Raw genomic sequence first — 27385 nt, 5'->3', positions numbered from 1 at the left:
TGCTTTGTCACCGGAGTTGAAAACGGACATTTCAGTCACACCAATTCAGTCTACCAAGTTAAAGATCCCATTGATCTGATGATATACTTAATTACTACAGTGTTTTCTAAAGTAGAAATATTATGAATATTTGTTCTGTATTTTCAGTGTCTGATACGAAGGGCATCTAGAAAGTAAGTTCTGATAGACTGTAAAATGAAAGACAAACATCAGAAGAAAGTGATTTTTTGCAATGGAGTTAGTGATACATAACTTACTTATCAACATATACATACACTATCCTTGTTGAGGTACTTTTCGTAACACGAACCAGCTTTTGTACGCCGGTGTCAAAGAATTGTGCTCCCAAGGGCTGGAATCAGAATATCATAACCGTCTGCAATTCAGCTGCACTGTCGAATTGTCCAGTCAGAAAATTGCTTCAAATGGAGGAAAGGAACGAGTGGAAATCACTGGGTGCGAGATCAAGGCTGTAGGACGAGGTAATGTAGGACACTCATGTTTCGTCCCCAGTGACAGTGCGATCGAGGAACTGATCACCTTTCTGATGGTAATGCAGCAGAAAGGCCAACGTGGACGTTAGGCGTTTCTTCTGCTTCGCTGTCCGTTGTTTAATAACCTATCACGCACACAACTTACGAAACTGCAGTTGTTGGGTGGCGATTTTATGCAGCAGGAAATGGGAGATGTATGGAAACTCTCGTAAGAGTTTGGACATTGTGAACCATAGGTTCTACAGAATTGCTAGTTGTACATTTTCCATCAATTCAGGCGTAACAACGGATAGTCGACCATTACGATGTTCGTAGTACACATTGGTGCGGTCTGCTGTGAATTGTTTGCAGTATTGCTAATCATGCCTTCACTCATGGCATCCAATCTAACACTACTACCGATTTATCTCTGACACTGGCAGTTTCGTAGCGTGAAGAAACCTGATTACTGTGTGTACTTCACTCTCGGCGGGAGACTATGTGCGCAGCAATGTTAACTGTACCATGATTCCCTAACTACTGATTCCACATCATTATGCTCGCTCCAGGTTATGGTTATGTGTTTCTGTTCCACTACTGTGCAAGTACGTTCGGTTGTGACCATATATGCCGTCTGGGAGCACTTTCAGAACTTATTTTCTGGATGTGCCATGTAGGTAGGAGTGTTGGAATAACAAGAGAAATCATTGGCGTGGACGAAAACTGATCTTTCATACGAGGGTCACTACGAAAGTTTTGAGATGTGAAATAACTTACATACTTAAAATCAATTTAACACTTACATTTTCTCAAAGTATTCACCATTACACTTACACTGTATACACTTTTGCATCCTCGAAAACCACTTTTGGAAGCAGTGTTGCCAGTCTTTTGCTTCAAGTGTTGAAAGTTCATTCTCATAAGCCACTACAGCTTCTTCAGGGCTGCAAAATCTTTTCCCACGCATGCGATCTTTGATCCTGAGGAACAGAAAAAATCACACGGGGTCAGGTCAGGGCTATACGGCGGATGAGTCATAAGTTTGACCTCCGTAGATTCTAAAAACTGAATTGTGATGTTGGCCGTGTGTGCGAACGCGTTGTCATGATGAAGCAGGATCCCACGCAATCCAGTTCTTGGACGCCGTTCCCGAAGCTTCTGAAACACTTTTGTTAGGCAAACAGTGTTGTACCACTGAGCAGTAACAGTCCTTTGTTCTTCAAGTGGAACAGTTGCAGCATGGCCAGATTTGGAGAGGAAAGTTGCGAACATCTTCTTCCCCACATTTCGCGGTCGCTTGGAAGCATTTGTTCATACCATTCCACACGCATGCGCTTCTGCTGTTCACTCAAAGTGTGAGGCACCCAACGAGATGAAACCTTCCTGAGCCGAAGATGATCATGAAGAATTTTTGTTACTGCTGGCGATCCAATGTTCACTGTAGATTCAATGTCCTTGAAAGTTGTTCGGGGATTTTCTCGAATCATTTGTTCCACAGCGGCAATGTTTTCACCTGACACAGGTGTTGCCGGACGTCCAGCTCTCTCTTCATCTTTAAGCGATGTCCGGCCTCTTTTGAATTCACCAAATCACTGAAAAATTGTAACACGGGAAGGAGCAAGGTCCCAAATGCCCCCTGCAAACGGTCAGGGCTTTGTGTCTCGTTCAAACTACTTTTGAAATCGTAAAGGATCATTGCCCGAAAATGTTCCTTTTCGAGCTCCATTCTAGACAGCCGAATACTGCTCACATCAACAAACAAGTGAAGGCGATACGGCCACGCCGATAAGCGATGCGAGTTGAAACTTGCTTCGCTTCTTCGCTCTGGATACCACTACCGAACGCAATTGTTGGAATTCAAATACTGTGCCACAACAATGCGTATCTCAAAACTTTTGTAGTGACCCTCGTATGTTGGGCAAGTGATCTGCAAATTATGATTTTATTATTCAGTAATTATTTGCAGAGGCAAGCTATTATAATGAATATTTCGATTGATGTACATATAGTATATACCAGCAAATAAATTATTTTATTTTCATTTAATATGAGTAAGCGGACCCCCGCTTGCCCTAGTGGCTAGCACGTTTGCCTTCGATGTGCGTGGTCCCGGGTTCGATTCCCGGTGGGGGTACAGTTGAACGAAAAGAGTAGTTTTCTGATTCCACTGTAATCAGTAGGTCCACGTCTCCCTTAGCCACCCAGGTATAATCGTGGGACGTTAAACTCAAAATAGACAAAATACGAGTAAGCATGGAACAGAGCACCAAAACAAAAGAAAGTAGGGTTTGTCGCTGGTTATTCAGTTGATAGAGCATCCATTCAGCAAATAGAAGATTCAATTTCGAGTCAAGTTCAGTGATCAGATTTTTCATTTACTTTGATATTCCTCCGTATTTGTAATGCATAAGAAGTTACATTTCTTCATTTTTAATAATTTACTGCTTATAAACACAACCTTGAATCTATCTTTATTTTGTTCATAAGAATATGGAAGGACCTTCACAAGCAAGAAGAGTCACCAGAAAACGTCCTGCTCCAATGGAATTAAAAAAGAAAGCAAAAGAAACAAAAACTGATGGTGCTAATTTACAGAAATCGAAGATCGGAGGCCAGGAGATCGATCTCTGTGATGAATTGAGAGATGAAACAAGCGGGAATAGTTCTCAAGCTTTGAAGGTAAGTTCTAATTTATTTTATTTATTTATTTATTTATTTATTTTTTTAAATTTTCATTTCCCTCAAAGACAATCTTTACGATCAGCAGCGTGTGAGTCATTGATATTTTTGTATTTGTCAGTATTATCTACGAGCACCATAGTTAAAGTGTGTTTCTGCAGTTCGATGCGCGCGATACCTTTCGTAAATTTCCAATTTTGATAAAACTTTGTGCGTTTTTTATTTTTATTTATTTATTATTATATTTAGTTTTAGATCAAAGATTTCGTAGCGTAAATATATAAAAATCAAAATAATAGCTTCTTAGGAGCATTTTTAGAATTTATATATACTGGGATAGTACATGGAGATATTTATCTTTCGGATCACGAACAGCGCATCATCAGTATGTAGAGATTTACAGAGCATCCAATAGTATGTCACTCATTGGCTATTTTGGAACTTTTGGTGGAAGAACAGGTAACTAGGGTAGTTGGAGAGGGTTTCAGAGAAAGGGTGAAAACAATTGATTGAAAAATAGCTGGAGAAAATAATATTTCCAAATTTCGGGCTGTGTTTATACGAAGTAAAATCGAAAAGATTCTAATGAATATGGATCGATAAACGCATCCTTTCATATCAAAAAGCTGCCGCAAATTAAAAAAAAATCAATTTTTTAATTACCCTAGCTCAAGATCTAGCTGAAGTAGCCTGAAAATTTGTATAATTGAAGCGAAACCTGTACTATTCTGTTCGGTCAGCATTTGTGTGTCTGCCCGTCTGTTCCACGATAATTCTTGGGGAACGTACCCCATTTTAATGAAAGTTTGTGTATGTCTTCCTGTAACTTGCAGAAGTAACTATTATGCGAGGTTGCAATAATCAAAGATAAAAGAAGTTAAAATGTAGTAAACTGTATTCCTATATTGTACAGGGTGTCTATCGGTCAAGAAAGTCACGAATATCGCGAAAGAGTCACGAAATCAGAAAACGGTCATAAAAGTTACGAAAAAGTCACGAAATTTAGCTTTTGGGTCATGATTTTTTTTTAACTGTGCAAACGTAAGTACAGATTGGAAAATTTTGTTCTGTAAAACGTCAAAATTCACCACCAAAATGTTTATGGTCGGCTTTAGACGCTACCAAATCGCAAACAAAGTACGTTTCTATCACATGGATGAATATTCGGCCTAATTTGCACCCAAATCCGCTCTTGAAAATTCGCACCCAAATGCGCTCTCGGTAAAGCAAATGTCACGAAAAAGTCACGAAATTTCATTTTGGAATTTTTGTAGACACCCTGTTGTAAGTTTGAACATACACATGCAAAACAATTTTCCAATATAAACAACGTAAAATTATTGATTATGACAGAGGTAGTGTATAGGGCATTCTGATTAAAATTAGTTTTTTGAAATTTTCAACAAGCTGAACACAAGTTTTTGTTTAATTTTGAGGAAATACATCTTTATGGTTTGTATTGAGAAGAAATATTGAAAGTGGAAAAAATGATAAAAGTGTTTTGTTTAATTGTAGAATATATAAGACAAATGCGATCCGAACAAGGCATGTTCTACAGAGAATCGAATCTAATTTTGCATTACAGACAGAGGTTTTCCACCAAGGGGCTGCGGTGGCTCAGTGGTAGAGCGTTCACTTCTGGTGCATGGGGTCCTTGGTTCGATCCTAGCTCGCGCCAAATGAGCTTTGTGGTGAACAAACACGGCGTGCTTGGTTTTCTCGGGGTGCTCCCGTTTCCTCCCACTTCCTTCATTCCACCATTTCATTCATTTGTCATAATTACGGTCTCTAGTCTAGCCGACATAACCGTGGGACATAAAATTTAAAGATTTCATTTTGTTTCTCACCAAACTTAAAATGCGTAACTTCTTTTGTAGTAACCTATATATCTGTTCAATGAGGTCCCTTTAACCCGAGAAGCTCCAGTGATATACTTAATTACTACAACATTTTCTAAAGTAGAAATATTATGAGTATTTGTCTTGTATGTTTAGTATCTAGTATATAGGAGCGTTGGAGTAACTCAGAAAGATCTGGTGGTTCGGCTGGCCTGAGCGGAAATCCGATCTTCCATATGTCGAGTAGATGTTGTACAGATTGTGATTTTATTACTAAGCAATTATTTGTAGAGGTAGGCAATTATGGTGAATAGTTTGATTGATGTATAGTACGAGGGGGAGTCCAAAATAAGTTTCCCCAGGAGGACAGGGGTGGGGATGCAAGACCAAAAATAGCATGTGACATTAAAGATCAAACGTACCTTTATTTTTCCAGATAAGTACCACGTACATTGAGACCGGACTATTTTGTCATACCGGACTATAAGCTTCAAAAACCGTCCTTGAAAAATTCAGGGCTCAGCAAACGGAAGAAATGTCGAACAGCTTCTGTGACTTCATTAATGCTTCCAAAGCGCCTGCCGTCGAGAGTCGTCTTCAAAGCCGGAAACAGATGGAAGTCGTTGGGTGCGAGATCAGGACTGTATGGTGGATGGGCAAGGCACTCCCACCAAAGAGTTGCAATATGGTTTTGCGTCGTCGTCGGCGCTGAGTGTGGTCTCGCATTGTCATTCTTTCATAGCGGGCAACCGTTCGCACTTCCTCCTTTGACCACGTCTTCTATCCATAGCTACGAGAGTCAGACTGAGAGACTCGTCTTTACTTTGTGCAGGCGCTGCGACAGCGTCATCTGCAGGATCGCGGGCGAACGATACTTACTTGTGGCCGGGTGTGCTGCGCGTGCAACCGCTATCTTGCCCCCCCCTTCCATTGCTGTTCGCTTTCCTGGGAGAGGAGAAACTTACTTTCGGACTTCCTCACGTATATACCAACATTTAAATTGTTCTATTTACATTTAATACTTGTAGACGTGGAACAAAACACCGAAAACAAAAGAAAGCAGGGTTAAGCATTGGTAGTTCAGTTGGTAGAGCAATCACGTAGGAAGTAAAAGATTGATCTAGTCATTACCAGTAATTAGATTTTTTAGTTATTCTACTTGCTTCATTTTTGTATTGCATAGAAAGGTAAATTTCTTCTGTAATAATTAACTGCTTATAAACACAATTGTAAACCTATCTTCATTTCGTTTATAAGAATACGGAAGGACCTTCACAAGCGAAAGGAATTAACAGAAAACGTTCCGCTCCGGTGGAATTAACAAGAAAAGCAAAACAAACGAAAACTGATGGTGCTAGTTCAAAGGATTCGAATATGCGAGGCCAGGAGATCGATCACCGTGATGAATTGAGGGATATAGGAAGAGGAAATAGCTCGGAAACTCTAAAGGTGAGTTCTTGTAATTCTTTCTGTTCCATTTTTCCCTCGAAGACAGTCTTGTTAACTTATTTCCAGTCATTATTATAAGTTAAAATGCATTTCCAGTCGTCTGTTTTTAGTATTCCTAAGAGCGCTACAGTTTATGAAGTGCACATCTTCCGTTCAGTGTGTAGTGCATTTTTGTCTCCATTTCGCGACAGTTTCATAAATTTCCAGTTTTGATTAAGCTGTGTGTGTTTTCCTTGATGTTTCCTAATCTCGTGACTGTGTTTGTGACGAACCATTCGACGGATCTCGATCAAATTTCGACATAGATGAGATTCGGCCCTGGGATGGCTTTTATCATTTTACTTTGATGGTGCAACTTCGGGTTGGAGGGGGGATATATAAAAATGATGGAAAATCACTGATATTAGTTCCAAATCCATAGTTTCCGGAGTCGCTAAGATGAAAAGTAACACTTCCGATGCCCTTTTAATCCAAATTCAGCTCCACAGATTAGGGGAGGGGATAAATATATACACTCATGTGCAAAACTTAAGAATAATGTGGGAATACATAGACAGCAGTTTTGGAGAGCATGGAAAATGCATATAATTTATCCTATTACACACGCCTGACTGCGTAACACGGCTCCCGATGTTGTCGCTTGGTGATGCTGTATACACCCATTGAACAACGCTGTTTCAACTCGCAAGCACTTGTGTTCGAGACGTTAGAGACTTGTGAGTCAAAGCTTCATTACTTGACATAGTGCCAGTGTACGTGTAGAAGAATGGCGCAGAGAGACCATATTGATAGACCATACGCGTGGAAGAATCATCGGGCGACTCGAGAGGGGTCAGAACCAGATGGACGCGTCTCGTGAATTGGGTGTCCCACAAAGTGTCTTCTCGAGGATCTGGCGACGATTCCAAAGGGGTGAAAATGTTTTTCGGAGGTTCGGCGGAGGTCGTCCAAGGAGCACCAGTGACCAGGAAGACCGTTACGTCTAACTACCAGGCGCAACAGGCACAGCACCGCCTCAGATATCTCTAGGGACCTTGCAGCTGCTACAGGAACGTCAGTGTCAAGATTTACAGTGTACAGACGGTTAGCTGAGGGACACTTGTATGCCAGAAGACCAGCAAGGTGTGTTCCATTGACCCCACAGCAAAGAAGAGCTCGGTTGAATTGATCCAGAGTACATCACGCATGGACCCCGGAACAATGGCGTCATGTCCTGTTCACAGATAAATCCAGGTTCAGTCTCACCAGTGATTCTCGACGTGTGTTCATCTGGAGAGAACCAGGAACACGGTTCTTTCCAGCTAACATGACTGCTGTAGACTAGTACAGGGGCGGCGGAGTTATGGTATGGGGTGGGTTCATCCTGGGGTCCCGTACACCTCAGCATGTCTTCCCACGTGGTACCGTCGCTGGTGCAATGTATCGGGATGACATCTTGGACCAATACGTTCATCTGTTTCAGAGCGCACTGGGTCCTGATTTCATTCTAATGGATGATAACGCATGTCTCCATCGCGCTGCCATAGTGGATGAGTACCTTGAGCACCAGGATATCAGGCGATTCGATTGGCCCAGTTGCTCACCGGGCTTGAACCCCATCGAGCATGCGTGGGACATGCACGTCTTCAAATGGCTCCAAGATCCATTCCTGAGCTTCGAAAGGCACTTGTAAAGGAATGGAAAAACATACCCCAGCCACTTCTTGATGATCTCATTCTCAGCATGCAATCACGTTGCGGTGCATATGTTGCAGTGCGGGGTGATCACACACACACTATTGATGTCCTGTATCTTACGCTTAACCCTCGAAAACCACATTGGTCTATTTCCGAATTTTCCCGTGCCCATGCATTTTCGTGTCTGTTGCCCATCCTGTGCATTCTCTTCCAGTGTTTTCGGACTGTATCCATTTGCAATTCCACATTCCAATAATATTTGGCTGATTCACCATTCTCTGAGTGCAATAAATCATGCAAATAGCATTATTCTTAAGTTTTGCACATGAGTATATATGAGTATATATATATATATATATATATATATATATATATATATATATATATATATATATATATATATATATATGTAAAATCTAATAAACATGGGTCGAAAAATGTCTCCTTTCAGAGTTATGAACCTCCGAATATTAGAAAAATTACGTTTCAAAACGCCCTGGCGTAAGAACTATAAGACCTATCCCAAGCGGTTTAAGGAATTATACAGGAACTAATGTGCGCTCTGTCTAAATATCCATGTTTTACCATCCTCCGTTATCGGCGAAACGAACTGTAAAAAGGAATTTGAGGTATAGGAATACTCCTTTAAGTATTAATAATGCGTTGGTTTCGCTGGTACCGGTAAATTCTAAAACATGGATATTTACACAGAGCGCATACTGGTTCCTGTGTAATTCCTTAAACCGCTTGGGATAGACTATAAAGTTTCTAAGCCAGGGCGTTTTGAAACGTGATTTTTCGAGTATTCGGCGGTTTATAACTCTGAAAGGAGACGTTTTTCGACCCATGTTTATTAGAACTTTTTTTTTTCATTTCATATAAGGAATCACCCCCCAAAGTTTTTCAGTGTTGTTACCTTCCGCCCTGTATATATATAAATGATCGAAAATGACCGATATCAAAGAGCGCTACAGTAATAGTAAAAAGTGACTAACCAACGCAACATATTACCAATTTTTCTTATTTTAACCTAGTGTAGCGGGTAACGTACTATAGTCTGGTCTATTAGTTAGAATCAAAGAGAAGACTTGAAAAATAAAAAAAAAAAATAATAAAATTTTAGGAGCGTCATGTCTGTCTTCGAGCGAAAAGGAAACATGGTTGACAAATTGAAGAAAAATTAAAAATTTACATATGGTTCTGCTCAGGTTGCAAAAATTGTTAAAAAAAAAACTGAAAATAATAGTGCAGTATTCGAGTGTGATTGTGTATCAGTATTTTTTCGCACCATTCGAAAGACAAAGACTAAATCCTATTAAAGTTCAAACTTCAAATGTCATTTGGCGGTGACCTCGAAAGTCACCAGAGGCACCGCCGCGCAGTTAAATATATAAACACGTGTGTTAGCAGCAGAATCAAAATGTAATTTGTATTACTGTTTTATATGTAGGAAAATGAAGCAACAACCACCTCCGACGTGAAAGTAAAGACCAGAAATCAGCGAACAAAAAACAGTGAAACCAACAAAAGAAGAAAGCAAAACATGAGGGCTGCAGCTAAAGAACAAATCGTGAACAGGAGTGAAGTACGTTACTGTTATTATTATTAGATTTAGAACAAAGATTTCTTAGCGCAATTTTATAAAAATCAAAACAGTAAGTTCTTAGGTATATTTTGTTTATAATGGATATACCGAAAGCTGGAAACATTTAGCTTCCGAATCACGAATAGATCCTCGTCAACGTGTGGGGAGATTTATAAAGCATACAATGGTTGCCACTCGTTTCGCCTTTTGGGTATTTTGACGGAAGAACAAGTATGTAGGGTTACTTTTAAAATAAAAGAAGATAATCAGATGGTTAACTGTTGAAATATTGGGTATATGACCAGTTGTAGCAGTTGAAAATGAATAGCACCTAACTTGTATCATATAAGTTAGTGACAACACATATAGGTATCTTCTTCCAAATTACTTTATTTCTATTCGTCTGCGCGACTATTTCTACTCCTACAGTTTCTTAACAACGCTGAAGACTTTCTACAAACCTTACTTCTTTCGCAAGAGGATTGGTTGGTTTTGGATTTAACGTTCTTTCACCAGCGGGGCTATATGAGACGAAACCTACTAATTAACGTGAAATCCAAACTAAATGAGCTCCGCCGGGAATCGAACCCGGGTCTCCCACGCCAAAAGCGCGTACGGTAACAGCTTAACCACGAAGGAGCTCTTCTTTTACAAGAGAATACACACTCATTCACAATTCTATTATTTTTCAGAACTATCTACGTTACAACTGTAATTATTGCAGCTCAATATTTAACTGTTACTACAGAATATCAGTCCCTCAAACAAGTAGAGTGTGTGCCTAATTCGTAATACATTTTCTGTGCCTATCAACTAAGTTCTACACTGAACACTCTCTCCCTGTTACATCAAAGAAAATACGCTTTTCAAAAAAGAAAGGAAGAAAAAAATAAGATTTCTTTGTTAATTTTCAATTTTCTATTCTCTTTCCTTTTCTCCTTTCTTTCTTCTTAGTATAGCCACTTCGTGCTGAAGTTCTTCATGCTTCTTCAACTAGGCAAGCAGGACCCCACTTTTGTCCTATGGAAGTTCACAACTGTTCGCATAAGATAACTGTTCAAGCTCAGAATTACTTTTTGAAATACCAGACGTGATTTTAACGATCTTTTTGGCCGCTTTCCTTGTTAACTTTGCGTTTATTTTTAATGATCAGGACAGAGGTTTCACTTTTTCTGTTTGTTCGTTCAGACTCTTGTATTTGGTTTAAATTATCTTGTAGTTGGTGTATCAAAAAAAAAAAAAAAAAAAAATCGTGTTTCCATACTTCACTTTGATTTTCTTATATGGAAACTATATGTTGGGATACCTTGTTCTCATCGAAAATATTCTCAGGAATTCAATGCTATGTTTGTTTTTCCTTTATCACTTACCATAACGAAGTTATGACTGTTTTGGTTTTCACAACGTCAATCACATACCACACATTTTTCCCAATTAAAGGATGTGTTCGATATGTTGCCCATTCCGTTGAATTGTCAGTATTTTTCCCCCCATTCATCAAAAACCGTTCTCAAAGTGCTTTCAGGTATGCTTGCACACGCATTTGTTATGCGTACCTTTAGGGGACTGAAGTCAGGAGAACGTGGTAGCCACTTCAGAGTAGCACGTCTACCGAATAACGAGTTGGGAAATTGCACATCCAAATACGTATTCACGAATACAATTTCCATCATGCGGAGGGGCACTATTTTTTTAGAAGACAAGGAATATCCCACCTTCATGTAAGTGAGATGGCAAGATATCTTCTTCCGACATTCGACGATACTCAATTGCTCTTAAGGTACCATTGATAAACAAAGAGCTCACAACACGGGTCCCCCACACACCCCATCATGCCACTTTTTCCAGGAATGGCAGCAGATGCTTTACACCAAAGGGGGTTTGTGTCCAACTAGTAGCGAACATTCTGTTTGTTCACCTCACCAGAAACGTCAAAATTAGCCTCATCTGTGAGTAGGCGAAAGGGGGATTTTGGCGTATTTGCTCTATTGCCATTTCGCGAATTCCAAACGCCAATCGGCATCATCCTCTAGCAGGTGCTGATGACAAACGACGAGTACTTCTATTCAGACTCTAGCTAAATGCTGCCAACACTGCTTTTGACGTTTTTCGTCAGTCGCCGTGCATAGCCTGCCCGATTTTGATTTGTTGGCCACGGATTTTGTTTCCCTGAATTTCGTGATCCACTTGCTTACTGTTGTATGGCTAATGGATGTCCTGTCTGAGTGACAGTTGTGAAAATCATCAGCAGTGACCTTTGTGCTTCGCTCTCCTGACATCAAAATTATCTCAGAGCATACTGCCTACATCACAGCCATGTTATCTTAGTCACCTGAAACGGTACCGAGAAAACAAAAACAGTCATAACTTCGTTATGATAAGTGATAAAGCAAAAACAAACATAGTATCGAATTCCTGAGAAAATTTCAGATGAGAACAATTTTCCCCCACCTGTGTTACTAGGTAACAGTGTTACTTTTGCAGTTCTTTTAAAATCTTGCCTTTTATCTGGGAATTCTACACTTTTGAACCACCCTGTATATATACACACAGACTGAACCATTTATTCTGATATGCCCTTGTAACTTTTAAACTAATAGACAAAAAACACTGAAATTTTTGTACCATGCAGATATCGGCAAGGGGACACTGCTTGCTATAGTGTGTAACATTACCAGACTAACAGTGTTGCCAGTCCAACATTTTTTTCAAATGGTACTACGGCAAGTTATTACAGATTTCAAATCAACATGTTAAACGAAAACTTACAATATCGGATTTATTCAGTGTAAACCTGTTGCCTAAATTTCGTAGGGTCAGTATGGATCTTGAGTTAGCATTATTGATTCATGCTCCACTTAAGTTCTCTTGATTGATTGATCGACTGATTGGAGTTAACGCCTCTTCATAGCACCAAGGATATATGTGACAGGTCCTACACCTTAACGTGCGATCTCATCCCACTACTCGGATTTGTATCTGAGGCAGTCTTTCTCCCTCTTTCCTTCCATTGTGGATCAAAAGGGACAGATTATTTTATTTTATTTATTTATTTTTAACAATTAGGCACAGGATTCCATTTTCTAGCTGAAAATTCGACATCACAATACAAATGAATACCAAAGGGCTTCAAGTGTACATTTTCATTCTTATGTATAATAGTTTGCAACAATAACGTTTGTATACATTTGTGTACATCCAGCTTTAGGGCAAAAAGTGCTTTTAGATATTGATCTAGCTAGAAGAAAAAAGAAAGAGAAAAACAAAGTTAGTTTAAAATGTACTGATTAATATTAATTTTGTTTGTTGATTATTCGAAGTTTGAATGTTGACTTTTTTATTTTACTCGTTGTTATTGCAACGAATTACGGTATCTATATACTTATTTATTTGTGGTAATGAAGATATAATAGAACGCTTTAATACAAGGACACGTATAAGTTTACAGTTGTGTCTAAGACAAATATTTATAATATATTGGATACTCAAGCTACTTCAGTTAATGTGTAGTTATTTATACAGTAAATAGTGTTGAATAGTGGGAATTTTAACTATTCCAAAAGTGAAATTAAAGAACTTTGGGCAAAATAAGGTTGTTATAAATTCCTTTAATTTGTTTTCTTAGTATCATTCTTTCTCGTGATACTGACAGCTTAGCTAGCGAAAATATTTGATAGTTGATATATGTATTTTAAATTCATTAGTTTTATTGTAGTTGAAATTATATGGAGTATCATTTAAGGCACATGCAGTTTATTACATTTAACTGATTCTCTGTATGTAATATGTAATTAATGTGGTATGTATTATTAATAAGCTATTTTTAAATTCAGGTGCAGAATACTGATCACCCTCAAGATGATGCTTCAAGCACGAGAGACATCTTGGAATCCGGTCCTCCGTCTCCTAAAACAGGTACCAGATTTCGAACATATGATTAGTTCTTATAAACTTGAAGGAATAAGGAAATTGATGACCTATTTGCAGAGTGCTTTAGTTTATCAGGACAATTATTTCGGTTGCATTTTTACAATCACCCGCAAACCCATTTCAAAAATCGATGGGAATCCAAAAACTTTATTTCATTGCTTGTGCGTGTACAACTACTGCCATTGGTGTGTAATGTATGATTCTGAATTTATACAGTAGTTCTTAATAGGATTAAAATTAAAATTATCATGAGATTATTAATAATAGAAGTAAAAATGGTTTGGCAACGTCGATGTTTCGGAACAGGGCTTTTTATACATGTTACCTTTTACTAGTGTACGTAATTGTGTGTGAGGAGGGAGAAGGGGGTCTACTTATCTTGGTTTTTACAGTAATTATTTCTATTTCTTTTATTATTATTATTATTATTATTATTATTATTATTATTATTATTATTATTATTATTGTGTAAATTGAGAATCATACATTACACACCAACGATAGTAACTGTGCAAGGAGAGAAGTAACCTGGATTCAAGTAGGCTTCTGCAGATGGTTGCAGACTGTAATAAAACCACTGCGCAAATTGGTTAGCAATTTCTTTAGTTTTTCATTTATTAAATGATGCGCACTGCATGAACACTTAGTGGTACTTATTTCATTTGGCTACCTTTAGTTAAAATAGAAAGGAACATATATTGTATATATATATATATATATATATATATATATATATATATATATATACGTAATCTGGTCAAAAGCATGGTGGAAGAAAGTCATTTTTGTTTACTTTTTTGATTTAAATCGATTTTTTTATTTAAATCAGATATTTCTCCTCGTAAAATACAAGTCGCGAACTGATCAAAAAACATTAGGAATTAGTATTAAATGTTAATCATGCCATTTAAGTGAAAGTATTGGGGTTGAATTTTGAATTAATCCCCAATCGTTAACGTGTTTCAATCCCAAACAATGTTTCTTAAACATTAAGGAAAAAGAACAGCAACGTTTATCAACATGACACTTTTTTTTTTCACAAGAGTTACTGATATTTGTCAGGGGTATATTTTAAAAAAATCGGAACTAGTTATTATTACACGAAATACTTAAATTTCGCCTAAAGTTAAACAACCTAAAAAAATTAAGTTTCGGAGAGGGGATCGGGTTCCTTTAAATACTCCCCTGTTATCTGGGAACAAACAAACAGACGCGCACACAAAAGAATTTTCGTCTTAAATGTCCATGGCGATTTTCCCGTTGGAATAGTTAAACGATTTAAAAACCCTATGTTACGAAGAGAAGAAAGGAGGATTCTTCCGTTACCCCTTAAAACGGAAAATGAAATGAAATCTGTGAGTTTTACGTCCCACGGTTATGCCGGTTAGGCTAAAGGAGACGGTGATCATGAGTAATGAATGAAATGGTGGAATGAAGAAAGTGGGAGAAAACGGGAGAACCCCGAGAAAACCCACGCACACGGTGTTTGTCCACCACAAAGTTCACTTGGCAGGGGCTGGGATCGAACGCGGGACCCCAAGCACCAGAGGTGAACGCTCTACCACTGAGCCACCGCCCCCCCCCCTTAAAACGGAATTTTCCCTCATCCTCTGCATGACACTTGTTTACATACTGTGCTGTACATATATTTGAGTGTCATTGTATTACGATTATTATCTTCTATAATCAAAGTAACAGAACAGACGGGATTTCACTTATTTTCACTTTAAATTAATTTATTTCGGATTTTGATTTAAATCAATCTACCCTGGTCAAAAGTTCTGTCTCAGTGTTAGCACACCATAAAAATGAAACGAAGTATGAAGGGAAAGAAATGTGTAATGTAAGTGTAAATGTAAATATATAAAGTGTAAGTATTAAATCAATGAGTATAGTATTTATTCAAAATTTCGTCCCTTTGCCTGGACACAACAAAACGACGCGGCCAATCATCAATGGTAGCACGCACCACATTCATGTCTATGTCAGTCACTGCTTTCACTATAGCAGATTTCAAGCGGTCCGTAGACATGTAAGGTTGAGCACATACCTTCTTCTCCAAATAAGACCCAATCTTATAGTCGAGAGGATTTAAGTCTGGACTTGACGAGTGCCATTCTTCGGTGGTGATGAATGCAATTTTCTTGCACGAAGCCATTTCTACGACGTCTTCGCTTTGTGGACTGGTGCTGATTCTTGTTGGAACACCTAAGGCTTATTTTTTAACATAGTGGTGCCAAGGGATTTCATCATATTGTCGAGAATGTCCTTGTATACTTTGGCCTCCATTTTCATACTTCCTTTGACAAAAATGGACGTCAGTGGGGTCCAGGTATGGCACACTCAGTCAAACCATCACTGATGCAGGGTAATGGCGTCGCTGAACTCGGGAAAATTGTTCAGATGCTGCAGCACTGGTTGTAGCATACATTCTATCATTCTGCCTGTTGAAGTGTTCTTCAACTGAAAATTTCCTGATCTATGAACAAACTTTGTCAATGCGTGTTATCCGCGTACTGCTGCAGGAGCAACTTTGATCTGTCACGTCGCATTCTCATCAAGCGCTGATTTAACAGCTGTCCTGTCCTGCGATAGGTATGCAGTCTTAGGTCTTCATTGATCAACCAGTTTATGCTGCCAGATTTCGAACGATTCTTGCTTTCGCTGCCTTATTGACACCTGGTGGCCCAACAGAGCGAGGTCTACTAGTGGGAAGTTTATTCTCGACAGACGATGTTTCATTATAGTGCTGTATGGGGCGATAAACGATTTTCTGTGCAACCTTCAGTTTTTGCAGTAAATTAAAGGTGGTTGTTGGAGAGTGTCCGCACTCGATCTTCACTCTGCAAGAAACTAAGGACAACAATGGTGTTGTAAATTCAACCAAAATTATGGTTTCACAACAATGCTAGATTATTTTTATATACAGTTTCTAATTACTGACATTTTTCGTACATGTTTGGAACGTAGCTCGGCAATTTAAAAATAAATCGTTTGCAGTACAGTAGAAAAATAAATCCTTTCAACAGACTGTATTTGCTTTACATCAATGACCTGGTGAACCACCACAGAACAGTTGTAGGTCGAACTTGATTTTTTTTTTTTTTTTTTTTTCATCTGTCCACAATAAATTTTCAGTTTTTAATACTCATGTTCCTGTTGCATTAGTTTTGCTTTTAGTACACTCAGAATGTGAATTACGGAAGTTTACAGCGAATAAATGCATCCTTGAGTGATATTTATTTCTTGACACAAGTGAATATTCTCCTCATCGCCCTACTAATATGAATACTGAGTACAGTATTTCAATATTCACCTAAATTTACATTTATAACTAGAATACTGCATCAATTACTACATGAGCTACGGCCAAATAATCATGTTCCATCGGTGTCCGCTATTCAGAGGGTTTACTCAGTTATATTTGCATGGTTCCATGATATTAATCAAATTAAACAAGTGACAGACGTAACAGGTTTTACTGTAAAAACGTAATATTTGATACAAGAATCAAGCTGAAGATTTGATTTTTTTAAGCGTTTTTGAGAACATGGAGAAACGCACAAGTCATTATCATAAATCGTACAGATAAATATATTCTTTCCTCGCTCTCTTACCATTTTTCTGATTCCTCCTCTCAGAAAACATAACACTCCTTGTCAGCACAACCTTTTTGTCAGGTTTTGGAGGTACTTTGTCTGGGAAGTGCCTACATGTCAGTCGTTCTATCTTCTAAAATCCACCTGGTTGGGCAAACTCATTATCATTACTGAATGTGCGACGCATTTCCCACTAAAACACAGAGAGCAATTCATGCACCCTCTACCATCTGTTGTTAACAGTCTGAACTACAAGAACCAAGGGATAGTTACAGAACAATTTCAGTCGCAAATTGACGGCTCAGAGGTTTAGAGACTAACACGGGATGTACTTGAACCTGAACCCACAAAGTAGGTGAGATGTATATATTTCCTGAAAGCTTGGGTCAAGGTAAGATCAAAATTGGTTACCAAAATTGGGGAGGTCTCAAGCATTCCGCTTGAGGGCAGCACGTTACTTATTTTTATTAACACCTTTAAGCGTGTCTTAAAGTCCGTTGTAACCCCGAAAAACCTGAAACAGTGAGACAGATATGAAAACAGAAAAACATGTCTTTCATCATTTCAAAAGTATAACGTATCAAAGTAAAAGAAATTGTCCCAGGGTTCCCCACAAGGTCTCAGACGGGGTCCAACTCCAAATTTTTAAATGGAAACGGGGATCAACTTGCACATCGTATGAAAGTTGGTGTTAAATAAAAGAAAATAATTCAAGTCGCGACTCTCTACGATAAGCCTATGCAAAATAGCGGTGGGTCAAAATATCAACACAATCTTCATTGCAAAGTATATGGCCACTCGTATGTATCTGAAACGGTGGAATAGGTGTAGAAACAAAAACACGGATATGCCATTATTTCAAAAGTATAATGATTCAAAGTTAAAAAAAAAAAAAAAAAAAAAAAAAAAAAAAATTGTTGAAATAGGAAGGAAAATTGAGACCTCCCCAATTTTGGGAACCGGTTTTGATCTTACCTTGACCCAAGCTTTCAAGAAATATACACATTACCCCCACTTTGTGGGTTCAGGTTCAAGTACATTCCGCATAAGATAAATATAGAGCCGAATATACACGGTCATAACGCTGATGCCAAAAGGAGCATCGTCATGTATACATGATAGTAGCGCTATAAGTGTTAAAAATACTGTTATGTTCAAGTTTTTGTTTCTACCATTAACTACTTTAAGATACCTCAATTGGCTTGTTATTTACACGTGATATATCTAATTTATTATTTTAAGTGGTTAATAGTTTTAAATGTTTATATTTATATATATATCCTCTCCTCTTCGGTCCTTATTTATAATTTCTGTATTTGTTTCCATCTATAGAATTGGCGCGCATGCATGTGGTGGGAAGTAACGAGTTACAGTGTTGACAGTGTCGGGGGTCTATGTCTCCTGTAGGCGACATTGGGACTCAGTGAGTTAAAAATGTCTCCTACTGTGGTTATGTCTCGTACAGGAGACGCGGGGACCGAAGAGGTTATGTATAGGATGATGCTTATTTTTTTGACTTACGAGTTTTTTGGCTTCATCTCCTAAAATGTTTCTATATCAGTCAAAATAACCCATGAGAAAAACTAGCTCAATTGAATAATATATTAAATGGTACCACAAGCAATCTCAAATTTTCAATATATACACAATATGAGGCCTTGTAAGTTTGCAAAGATTGTGAGCTAACAAACAGATATTATGAAGGTAAAAATTATTAAATGATTAGAGATAAGTTGAAAATACCGTCAAATGTGTGTTTGTGGTGAAAAGCACTCCAAAACTTGTCACATGACCCTTTCCTATTGAAAGATTGGGACCTGAATCCAAGATGGTGGTCTTCAAGATGGCCGCCATGATAATACTATAGAATAATAGATGCGATTCTTCCTTCATTACCCCTATCCAAGATGTGGTGTCACTTTATCTAGCCATTCCAAACTTACAACGTACCTCTGCTTCATATTGTACAGACCGCAGTAAAAATCTTGCAACATGGGCATGAAAGTATATTGTGAAACGAAGAAGTCCTTTGCTCCAAAATAAGTGTGCAGGAGAGGACGCCAAGGTTTCTCCTGGCGTGATTCGTGCCACTTAGACGTTATGTTGATTCCCTGCGCTGTTAGGCATAGTTTCACAATGAACTTACATGCTCATGTTGCAGGTTTTTTGCTGCGGACTGTACATTATAAATATATTCAAAATTAAAGGTCGCTTGAGACACCGTTAAGCTAATTCTTCTCATGGATTACTTTGGCCTGATATAGAACTATTTTAGGAGCTGTGATTCAAAATAACTCGTAAGTCGAAACATAAGGACGATCCTAAGAGTATATATATATGAGCACTGAGTTTTCACATAAAGAACACAGTTTTTTTTTTTTTTTTTTAAGTTGATATTATTTTTTGTTTAAGTTCGTCTATCTACTAATGAAAGTTAATTGTGAATATAAAATGTTGATAAAGTTGAATGTTTAATAAAAATACGTTACATTAGTATTTAGGAGTGCTCAGAGAGAAATCATTCAGATTTGCGGGACAAATCAAAAATAAAATATTCAAAACATTTAAATCAACTAAAAAAAAAAAAAAAAAAATCCATAGAAAGTGTATAGTTTATGGATGAACTATACACAGTAAGCAAGACCATGCCCGAAAAGGGGCAAGTATTGTCGGTCAGAAGCACTGTATATGTTTAAAAATAGACATTGCTTTTAGGCGGAGATTTGGATAAAAATAGTCGAAAATGCTCCTTTTTACCCTATGAAGGATAAATACCACTCGACCAAATTTTTGCGAGGATACATGCTAAGAAGGAAGGTGTACAGCAAATTCTATAAATATTTTAGTGAATTTTGTCGAGTTTCAAACTAAGAAAATGTGAACAGTCTCCCATTCGAAAAAAATAGAATAGAACATAGTAAGAGACAAGCAAAAAGGCTAATTCCGCAAAAAAATAGCAATTTTCTTTTACATATAAAAAGTGCTTTCTTCAGCTTACTTAAAATTCAAAGAGGATTTTAAAACATGAAGGAGAACTTGGAAAGGAAGGGGAAAAAAAGATTAAAAGAATTAAGAAAACACAAATCTTCTGTCTAAAATTAAACAAATGCGAATAGTCACTCACTGCTGTTGTTCATTTTTTTTCCCCTTCAAATGGCAAAAGTATGCAATAAAAAGATTGCTCCAAATCATATTTATTTCTCCCCTATCTAAATTAAGTATAGGTTTCTCTTTATGGACATAATATGATTCTTTGATTTTTCGTTCCGTTGCTGTTTTAGCTTTCTCAATTAAAGATTAATCTGCAATGTTATGGTTATAATCTCTAAGATGCGTTGCCCGACCCGACAACTGTTGCAGGCTCCAAGATTTTGATGTACAAATGTGTTCAGTTATTCTAGTGCGAATATTCCTTTTTGTTTAACCCATATATACTTTATCACACTGACATTTTACCCGATAGACGCCACTGCTATTTTTTGCGGTGAATATTAGCCTTTTTGCTTGTTTCTTACTAAATATCATCACCGCTCGCAATTCAGTGAAACCTCTGAATAACGGGCATCAATGGGACATGAATTTTTGTCCGTTACAGAGAGGTTACAGAAATGTAATTTCTGAAAACGGTAATTGTATGCAGTAATATACATTATGTATGAGCGTAAATACGTAAAATTCAAAATGAAAAAACTCTATTTAGTACATATTTGAATTACGCAAAGAGATGAAGGAGAAATTCATTTCTGATAAATAAGATTAGATATATTACTGGGAGATATGTTAATATATTCGTATACTGCAATCGCCTGAACTTTCTGTTTAGCGAAAAAGGCATGCTTTTTCCTCTACAAGGGTAATAAAATTCATTAGCAAGTGCCCTCTGAGAACCCTCAGTACGGTTGTGGAAGAAACGTGTGTGTTTGTGTACTGACGCGGTATCTTCGTTGCCGAAATGGATGAAAAGGCAAGTTATTGGGAGTGCATATGTTTATTGACCCAGTCACAGTCACAAAGAATATCCTCTTAGAGAAAGTAAAAAAGGAAGCCGGGAAAACTCCAACCCAGACTTGTTCCAGTATCATAAGAAAAATGTTGCTTTTCCAAAAAAAAGTAAGAGAGGAAACATTGTTCGTTGAAAATGTAAAACAATGTTTGTTTTATCATCTATGAAATTGTCGGGAAACATGCAAGGCCAAGAGCAAAAAGGATTAAATTTGTTAGGGAAGGGAAGATATTTCGCATAGAATTCTTAGCCATACGACTGCCCCTGCATGAGTGTTATTGAAGATTTTCTAGGATTTCCACTAGAAAGCAGTTTCTTGCGGGCAGAAAAAAAAAAAAAAAAAAGAACGATTTCAAGTTCAGCTTGAAGCGGTTCTGGTTCACCAGGTCTAGACTCATGATAGATACACTTGTGGGGAAAAAAAACTTTTCTGTTTACTATAATATATCGCAGAACTGAGAATAAATCCTGTCCGTTATGAAGAGGATATTGGAACGTTTGGGGAAGAAATCAACTGTCCGCGTCCGTATCTGAGAGTGTCCGTAAAAGGGAGGGTTTTGTTCTGTAAGAGAACATATATATTTTTGCTGGGACATAAAAATCTGTCAGTATTATAGAGGTGTCCGTTAAGGGATATTTCACTGTATTGTGATATTGTGATAGAATAGAACATATGCATATAGGATCTTATTATTGTTGTTGTTGTTCAGAATTACTTTCCATTATCCTTACGACATTTCCTTGTGAATCACTCAGAATTCAAACAAGCTTTAGGCAAAGGTATTTACCTTTTACATTGTTCTGTGGGACAGTAGAAGAAAATTAAAATGGAAGATGGTTTTGTGTAACAGTGTAAAATAAGAATGAAAGATAGTGATAGAAATAAAGTTTTAGGAATTATATGAAGATAGTAACGAACCTTGTAGTACTGGTGTTGGGGGGTGAGAATCAAGTAAATAAAGATGTCAAAAGGTTAAATTATCGGAGGACGAATCTGAAAACGTCATTAGTAACAGAAAATGGAAAAGGAAATAAGGTAGAATTTGGAGAAAGAAAGTAAGATAGATATGTTTCTATATGATATGAAATATTGTACACGAAACAGAAGAATTACCGAGAAACTGTATACTGATGGTGATGATTTAGTTGAAAATAAAGCAAACATACAAAGATGTGAGGTTAGAACAATAAGTTTCATATCGCATGAGTGCAATATTTCAGGTATTTAATAGATTAGAGCAGCCTTTCCCAGCCTGGGGTCCGCAAACCAATCTGAGGAAGGCACACACAGTGGTGAGAAATACACCGTTTTAAGTTAAATGATCGAATTAATAATGACATGTCAATTTGCGTGATAAGTGGTATTCGATCTACAGGAATTTGCCTAGACTCCATTCTTTTCTGATAGAGACAAAAAGCGTGTAGAGACTGATGTACGTGTTTGTAAAATATCTTGAAAGGAAAATCCTCTTTGACATAATACGCGACTCGAAAAGGCCCATTCTTTCATTTGTCAAAAACCCTTGACTAAGCTGTTTTCTTTGGTTTATTTATACAGGGTTTTTAACAGCGTTTGGGAGGTGATTTCTGACACCATGATAAGACAAAAAGTTTAGACCAACCTGGGTGCACAAATGCTTCCTTTCGGAGTTATAGGCTGCCGAAAACATAAAAAAATGAAGTTTAAAGGCCCATAGCTCCAAAACTATGGGACCTGCCGTATTGGAGTCAAGACTTTACTTAGAAACTTATATGTGCCCTATCCAGATATCCATGTTTCAGAATCCTGTGATACTTCCGTAACATTTTTTATAGAGATAGTTGGTGAGTACTTCAATTTATATGCCCGTAACCAAACTCCCTCTATAAATATTGTTGCGTGAGTACCTTAGGATTCTGAAACATGGATATTTGGATAGGGCACATACTAGTTCCTAAGTGAACTCTTGACCCGACTACGGTAGATCCCATACTTTTGGGCCTATAATCCTTTAAACTTAATTTTTTCATGTTTTCGGCAGGTTGGTCTATAGTTTTTGTCTTGTCTTAGTGTCAGGAATCACCTCCCAAACGTTGTCGGTGTTGTTCTGAAACACCTTGTATATTTGCAACATCTTAGTCAAGGTCTCCGGTCCCAGGTTGAAACCTAAGACTAGCCGAGGCATCATAACACTCTAATATGATAATAAAATGATAATCATACTACTGCAAAGAAAAACAAAAACACTCGCACCCATACCCTTATAATATATATCAGGGTTGGCTGGTTTAAACCATGGTTTAAACCTTGGTTTAAACCAGAAAACGAAATATGTTCGTAAAAGTGTAACTATTCGCAAAATCTTGATGAACACACATTTGTGGGTTATCACGTTTCACTCCCATATATTATTCGTACTATATTCAGACCTAAATTCCCCATCCTTTACTCAAAGAGATTATATTACAAAAGCAACTTTTTTATGTAACTTTATGGATGTTTCTTTTGTAATTTTTTTATAGTTATTATTATTATTATGTAACCAAAAGAAAATTTTAAACATTGTTTCGTTTTAATGATGTTTACTATTGATAAAATGCATCGAATCGCCATACTTTTTTTGGGGAGGGGGTCATACAAACCCCACGAGAGGCAATTATTGAGGCAAGAATCTTTGGTGACTATTTATGTATAAATGGGTCAGAGCCAAAGTGGACTCAAATAATTCGTATCTTTATTCACTTTTCTTACTGATATGCAAAGTAAGTCGTTGTGTTTCTTTAACTTTGACTAATACAAGTCGTAGTGAACTGACTTAGACTAAATTAGTTCTTCTGTACCCTGTAGTACTTTGAAAGTGTCCATATGTAATTCTGTATAATGGTTCCACTTGTACAATTGTTTATCTTTTTGACCTTGTGTCCTAATGACTCTTGACGATTATATTAACAAATATGTAATCAGTCAACCTATTTTTATCAGGAGTCCTTCGTGAGTGAGTCGGCAGACGTATCGCATCTGTAGCCAATTAGTCCCGGTTCCGAGTTCAAATGGAGGACAATTTCTCTTGGATGTAAGCCGAGAAGCTGTTTGGATTACGCTTTAAGCTTATGTGACTCCTTCCAGCATAATCCGGTTGTTGCATACTAACACCAAGGCGAAACAAGATTATTTCTGTCCATATGTGATATAAATACATAGAGCAAATTATTTAAACCAAAAAACCTGGTTTAAACCAAAAAAAAAAACCGGGTTTAAACCAAAAAACCTGGTTTTTGGTTTTTTAAAAAAAATAAAAACCATTGTTTTTGCCAACCTTGACATATATATATATATATATATATATATATATATATATATATATATATATATATATATATATATATATATATATATATATATATATATATATATATATATATATATATATATATATATATAGATAGATAGATAGATAGATAGATAGATATAGATAGATAGATAGATAGATATATACTAACATGGAAAAGAAATATAAATACTAACCGTACATATTGCAAGGGGGCCTTCACATGTATTGTAGACTCTAAGGGGAGCCGCAGTGTGGAAAAGTTTGGGAAAGGCTGGATTAAGGTATGATGAAACTCAAGTGAAGAAATTGAAAAAAATACCACATTAGACTTAGTTTAAAAGAGAAAACAAGATAATAAACATATTAACAATAAATAAATCATTTTTTTTAAATGATACCTTCAAATATCCAAAAATACAGTATCAAGGCGCTCCTCACCTTGTCCTCGATATATACACATGATGTTCTCTTCCCTTCATTTTTAATCTGCAAGGCGGACAAAGAAATGCACACATTATGTTTTTTATGTAGCAGCAAGTTTTCTTCCGATGTGTCGAGGAACAGGTGAGGAGTGTCTGGATACCGTACGTAGATTTTGTCTTTTTGGTGTTTTCAGGTATGAGTTTTTTTAATTACAATTAGTAGATACACTGTGCGTCTCATCGAATGAATTAGTAATTAGTTAGGACATTATTTAAGGAAAAAATAGTATTAGGTAACTATGGTAGGAGATAAATGAAGAAGAGTAAGAAGATCTGGGTAGTCTTGCGTAAAAAAAATAAAAGATTCTTAGTGAAACCTTCAGAAGTGGATGGAAGGTTTTCAGTTCTCAGCAAGAGATCGTACATCACAATATTTCTGATCGTGATAATATTTTTAGAATATTTTTATTGTTAATATTCAGTTTAAACTGTCTGTTCGTAGATTTAATGTATTATTATTATTATTATTATTATTATTATTATTATTATTATTATTATTATTATTATTATTATTATTTTATCTATTACACTTTTTGGAGGGGCTGCGGTAGATCACTGGTAGAGTGTTCACCTCTGGTGCATACTGTCCTTGGTTCGATCCCAGCTCGCGTCAAGTGAGCTTTGTAGTGGACAGACACCGTGTGCGTGGGTTTTCTCGGGGTTCTCTCGTTTCCTCCCCCTTTCTTCATTCCACCATTTCATTCATTTCTCATCACCACCGTCTCCTTTAGCGTAGCCAGCGTAGCGTGGGACGTAAAACGTAAAAGATTTCATTTTTATCTTTCTTTTTTTCAGTGGGAGAAGCAAATGTAGACCAGGAGTCAACAAGCAAATTTTTCTCTGATGCTGTGGACCAGTGAGTATAACACCTTCTGCACGTCGTTTTATTTTATCCACACAGTACATTTGGAATCGCATGCAGCGTGACTCTCCTAGTCCTCTTGTTTGGATTAGGATTATTCAAACTTGTTTTCACTTTATCCAGTATCATACCTGCCTGTATTTAAGCTTTTGTTTGTAATAGTTATAATAATAAAAAAAGGATTTTTTATTAAGTACAGTGATTTAACTCAGCTAACAGATTTTAATTGAATGCTATACTATCCTATATCCTTTTGGTTTAAGTTAATCATATTGCACTAAAAGAGCTATTTGTTGCTTGCAGACTAGCACTTGGGCTTTTGCTTAATGTTGTCCTTAATTTCAGAAATTACAGTATACGAGAGAAATCCAGAAAATTAAAGACGTTTTGGTGTAGAAACGTGTAGAGCAAGAGGTAAGTGAGAAAGATTTGTTGGACCCACTACAATCCTAACTACGTATCCACGTAGGCACCGCAGCGCAGTATCAGTTGTATTACGAAGCGCGTTCGGAAAGTAACCTCCGATTGGTCACTGTGCGTGAAATAGTGGGGGCAGCAGTGCTCGGTAGATCAGTCAGTGATGCCAACCTGTGGGAAAAATTCCATATCGTGGGAGGTTTTGACCTTATTTTCTTGGAAAGGGATAAAAAGCAGTATATATATGGGATTTTTCGAGAAGTTCATTTAGATATTGTAAAAAGTGACTAACACAGAGAAATTTAATTTTTACTATTATAGAATACTTTTAATTAGTATAACGTGGGAAATTCATACGTAAAATGGGACTTTTTTGCCTCTCGACATGGGATTTCATAATGTTTCAGGTTGACATCACTCAGATCATCAGTCTGTATCCAGCCATGGTAGAGTGAAGGTGTCTGATCACTAGTTCCACTTTTCTAACGTCTCAAAATGTGTGCTGCAATAGGAAATCCCTCCAAGTGCGAGGTGCGAGCTGTTATACAGCGTGTTCATAAAAATACTATCACATTTTAAAGTGGCATTATGTCGCTTTGGATAATCGTATTTAAATGAAATTGATCACATTTGAAAGAAAAACTCACCCCATAGACATTGAATGTGGGCTACACGAGTGTGATGCAGACAGCAGTATGATATTCCCATTCACGCCACACACGCTTCAACATATCTGATGAAATGGACTGGATGGCAGCACTGATAAGAACTTACACTGGTATCACTTCAAAATTGACGCGTGTGTAGGAGCCTGATGTTGAAACCTTCGCCTAAAAGCACGCTAAACCCGCATCAGACTCTGCGTGGTGTGATATTCCAAAACACAGCAACTTCTTTCTTGTGAGGTCGCCATAACTCCGTTCTTTAATACCGGTAACAACACAACACAACACAACGAAAGGAAATTTAAATTTGCGTTAGCACATTACAGCATAACAGTACGGAAACATAAAAACTTCCCAAGTGACCTCCTTCAGAAACAGCAACTGCCTGCTAAATATCCAACAATGAAACCATATCA

General features: G+C 37.2%; 1 protein-coding gene across 1 annotated transcript in view; it reads left to right on the top strand.

The window, feature by feature from the left end:
• The window catches only part of LOC145663963 (uncharacterized), a gene marked incomplete at its 5' end in the record, with an annotated part of 98504 nt that overhangs the window by 30631 nt on the left and 40488 nt on the right, over positions 1 to 27385 (top strand). The window contains 5 exon segments of the mRNA XM_081730196.1: positions 2961 to 3152; positions 6248 to 6439; positions 9566 to 9700; positions 13534 to 13615; positions 25821 to 25881. Of these exon segments, the coding sequence (XP_081586322.1) occupies positions 2961 to 3152; positions 6248 to 6439; positions 9566 to 9700; positions 13534 to 13615; positions 25821 to 25881 (662 nt within the window).

This window comes from Thermobia domestica, chromosome 11 (genome assembly GCF_964235325.1).
Source record: "Thermobia domestica chromosome 11, izTheDome1.hap1.1, whole genome shotgun sequence".
Classification (NCBI taxonomy): domain Eukaryota; kingdom Metazoa; phylum Arthropoda; class Insecta; order Zygentoma; family Lepismatidae; genus Thermobia; species Thermobia domestica.
This window is presented reverse-complemented; position numbering and strand designations above follow the sequence as displayed.